Genomic DNA, 4,398 nt, shown 5'->3' with positions numbered 1-4,398 from the left:
GTTTACATTTGTAGCGTGCGTTGCGATTTTGTTGTGATCTTCTTGTTTAGTTTTTACAAAAATAATAGTAATCTGCATTAATTTGATAGATTATTAGTGAAATTTTAGAAAGTGTTAGTGTTTTTAACAGTGCTAGTAATGGGTAATAATAAAAACAAGTGTTACTCTCGCAAACGGAAATTCGGAGGGAACAGATACTCCAGTAAAGCTACAAAAAGTAGTAAGTTAGATGCTTCACTGTTAACAGTCAGTGAAACAAAATTAAAACAATCTTCGAAACCTTCAGATATTCCTATAAACAACGAAAAGAATGTGCTTATTAATTTCCAAATCCTCAATGACATTATTTCATCATTATGTTGTCCTGTGTGTTTTAAAAGTGGAGTTAGCATTATCCAGGAGTCTGTATTTGGCTTAGCGATGAATATGACATTAAAGTGTAAAAATTGTGACTATTCAATATCTTTCTGCACCTCTCAAAAGGTAAATAAAATGCATACCATAAATCTTGCATTTGTTTTTGGTATGAGAGTTATTGGCAGGGGACATTCTGCAGCGAAAAAACTGTGTTCTGCGATGAATGTGAATGTGCCTTCGAAAAAGTCATTTGGCTATCTCGAAAAAAAACTGGAAGCTGCTGCTAGTAACGTGGCATCCAAAACAATTAAGGAAGCTGCATTAGAAATTAGAGGTGACTCAGTAACTGAAGAAATAGCTCAGTGCGGTGTGTCAGTTGATGGCACATGGCAACGAAGAGGGTATTCATCTCTGAATGGATGTGTCACGGTCATTTCAATAGACACTGGAAAGGTGTTAGACATTGAAGTGATGTCGAAAGTGTGTAGAATTTGTGACAAAAAAAACAGCGAAGCAATAAACTCTAGTCATACCTGTACAAAACATACAGGTTCGTCTGGTGCTATGGAACCTCTTGGTGCTTATCGTATTTTTGAAAGGTCTGCTGACATGAGGAAACTACAATATATAAAATTCTATGGCGACGGGGATTCAAAAGGATATGATGCTGTGAAAGATGTTTATGGGAAGGATAGCGTTACAAAATATGAGTGTATTGGACATATACAGAAGCGTGTTGGCACAAGGCTAAGAAAATTAAAATCGAAGCAAAAAGGTCTTGGAGGTCGAGGAAAACTTACAGACACCTTCATCGATAAATTGCAAAATTACTACGGAATTGCTATCCGTAGTAATGTGAATGATTTGGAAGGCATGCAAAAGGCAGTAATTGCAGCATTTTTTCACTGCTGTTCCAGTGCAAAACAACCAATGCATGGTCAATGTCCAGTTGGGCCCGAGAGCTGGTGTAGATATCAGCAAGCCATATCGAACGGAAAAAAATACAAGGAAAAATCAAAAGGGCTTCCAAAAAATGTCCTCAATAGCATCAAGCCTGTATACATGCAATTATGTGACAAAAATTTGCTACAAAAATGCTTGCATGGGAAAACCCAAAATGCAAATGAATCGTTCAATGGAATTCTTTGGAAATTTATTCCAAAAGAAATTTTCGTTGAGTTGTCAACATTGCGGTTGGGTGCATACATGGCAGTGATTCAATTTAATAAAGGATTTGAAGGACTGCTAGATATTTTAAGGCATTTTGGTGTAAGTTTGGGGGTGTTTACCCTCAAAGGTTTTGCTGAACTCGACGAAGTGCGAGTTAACGAATCCAAGCGACATTCTTTGCCCGGAGTTAAAGTTGCCAGAAAAAAAAATCGGGCAGCTAAAAAGAAAAAATTAGTTAAAAATGAGCAAGCAGAAGGTTTAACTTATAAATCTGGGACATTTTAGGTTAGTAGTCACATGTATATAGCATATATGTGGTAAGTTGTAATAAAAATGCATTTTTCTCAAAATCACTTTTTTTGCATATTTTGCCAGCGATAAAAATGATAACTTGAATTATTCTAAAGCAATTGCTTTGAAACTTGGTATAATCTTTCCTTATAATGTTTTCTAGAGCGTGACCTAAAAGAATGTTCATAATAGGAATATTTTTTAAATTATGGTATGTTATTTGAATAATGGTGTTATAAAATATGCAAAATACCCTGTGATGGTTCTTCGACTAGCTCTAGAAGTTTTATTTATTGGGGTAGCCTTAAAATTTTAGGTCATTCCCTAGGTAATTGCATAAGGATTATTTAAATACTAAATTTATTGAATTTGGTTAAATAGAATTTCGTGTACCATTTTTGAAGTTTTCCTAAAATTTCTTCAAAATTCACCATATATCTACCAATTTTCTAAAACTAAAAAAAATTATTGCAAATTTTAACTTATAATAGCTTATGTACACATAAACTGAAGTCAAAAAACATGTTAATTTGTTTCTATATGATAATTTTCAAAAAAAGTGCTCCGAACGTATTCGGATACCTTAAATAAATTTAAACTTCCCCCCCAAAAGTAGTAGTCTCACTTTATATATTATATGTCTCATGTAAAACTTGAAATTTAATGTTAGTTCAAACAGTGGAAAAAAGAACCCATGATAAAAATTACTGGAGCTCTACAACTCACATTTTTCTTTCATTCACTTTCTACAATTGCTTAAATAAATTTAAACTTCCCCCCCAAAAGTAGTAGTCTCACTTTATATATTATATGTCTCATGTAAAACTTGAAATTTAATGTTAGTTCAAACAGTAGAAAAAAGAACCCATGATAAAAATTACTGGAGCTCTACAACTCACATTTTTCTTTCATTCACTTTCTACAATTGTTTAAATAAATTTAAACTTCCCCCCCAAAAGTAGTAGTCTCACTTTATATATTATATGTCTCATGTAAAACTTGAAATTTAATGTTAGTTCAAACAGTAGAAAAAAGAACCCATGATAAAAATTACTGGAGCTCTACAACTCACATTTTTCTTTCATTCACTTTCTACAATTGTTTAAATAAATTTAAACTTCCCACCAAAAAGTAGTAGTCTCACTCTATATATTATATGTCTCATGTAAAACTTGAAATTTAATGTTAGTTCAAACAGTAGAAAAAAGAACCCATGATAAAAATTACTGGAGCTCTACAACTCACATTTTTCTTTCATTCACTTTCTACAATTGTTTAAATAAATTTAAACTTCCCACCAAAAAGTAGTAGTCTCACTTTATATATTATATGTCTCATGTAAAACTTGAAATTTAATGTTAGTTCAAACAGTAGAAAAAAGAACCCATGATAAAAATTACTGGAGCTCTACAACTCACATTTTTCTTTCATTCACTTTCTACAATTGTTTAAATAAATTTAAACTTCCCCCCCAAAAGTAGTAGTCTAACTTTATATATTATATGTCCGATGTAAAACTTGAAATTTAATGTTAGTTCAAACAGTAGAAAAAAGAACCCATGATAAAAATTACTGGAGCTCTACAACTCACATTTTTCTTTCATTCACTTTCTACAATTGTTTAAATAAATTTTAAACTTCCCACCAAAAAGTAGTAGTCTCACTTTATATATTATATGTCTCATGTAAAACTTGAAATTTAATGTTAGTTCAAACAGTAGAAAAAAGAACCCATGATAAAAATTACTGGAGCTCTACAACTCACATTTTTCTTTCATTCACTTTCTACAATTGTTTAAATAAATTTAAACTTCCCCCCCAAAAGTAGTAGTCTCACTTTATATATTATATGTCTCATGTAAAACTTGAAATTTAATGTTAGTTCAAACAGTAGAAAAAAGAACCCATGATAAAAATTACTGGAGCTCTACAACTCACATTTTTCTTTCATTCACTTTCTACAATTGTTTAAATAAATTTAAACTTCCCACCAAAAAGTAGTAGTCTCACTTTATATATTATATGTCTCATGTAAAACTTGAAATTTAATGTTAGTTCAAACAGTAGAAAAAAGAACCCATGATAAAAATTACTGGAGCTCTACAACTCACATTTTTCTTTCATTCACTTTCTACAATTGTTTAAATAAATTTAAACTTCCCCCCCAAAAGTAGTAGTCTCACTTTATATATTATATGTCTCATGTAAAACTTGAAATTTAATGTTAGTTCAAACAGTGGAAAAAAGAACCCATGATAAAAATTACTGGAGCTCTACAACTCACATTTTTCTTTCATTCACTTTCTACAATTGTTTAAATAAATTTAAACTTCCCACCAAAAAGTAGTAGTCTCACTTTATATATTATATGTCTCATGTAAAACTTGAAATTTAATGTTAGTTCAAACAGTAGAAAAAAGAACCCATGATAAAAATTACTGGAGCTCTACAACTCACATTTTTCTTTCATTCACTTTCTACAATTGTTTAAATAAATTTAAACTTCCCACCAAAAAGTAGTAGTCTCACTTTATATATTATATGTCTCATGTAAAACTTGAAATTTAATGTTAGTTCAAA

General features: G+C 31.0%; 1 protein-coding gene across 1 annotated transcript; it reads left to right on the top strand.

Annotated features, from left to right (window-relative positions):
- The first annotated feature begins 525 nt into the window (after nucleotides 1–525).
- LOC129984990 (uncharacterized) lies at nucleotides 526–1,993 on the top strand. Its single transcript, XM_056094924.1, has 2 exons — nucleotides 526–1,719; nucleotides 1,982–1,993. The coding sequence occupies exons 1-2, from the start codon at nucleotides 526–528 to the stop codon at nucleotides 1,991–1,993; spliced, it is 1,206 nt and encodes a 401-aa protein (XP_055950899.1).
- Nucleotides 1,994–4,398: the final 2,405 nt, after the last annotated feature.

This window comes from Argiope bruennichi, chromosome 9, assembly GCF_947563725.1.
Source record: "Argiope bruennichi chromosome 9, qqArgBrue1.1, whole genome shotgun sequence".
Lineage (NCBI taxonomy): Eukaryota > Metazoa > Arthropoda > Arachnida > Araneae > Araneidae > Argiope > Argiope bruennichi.
The sequence above is the reverse complement of the archived record's forward strand: the minus strand, read 5'-3'. Positions and strand labels throughout refer to the sequence as shown.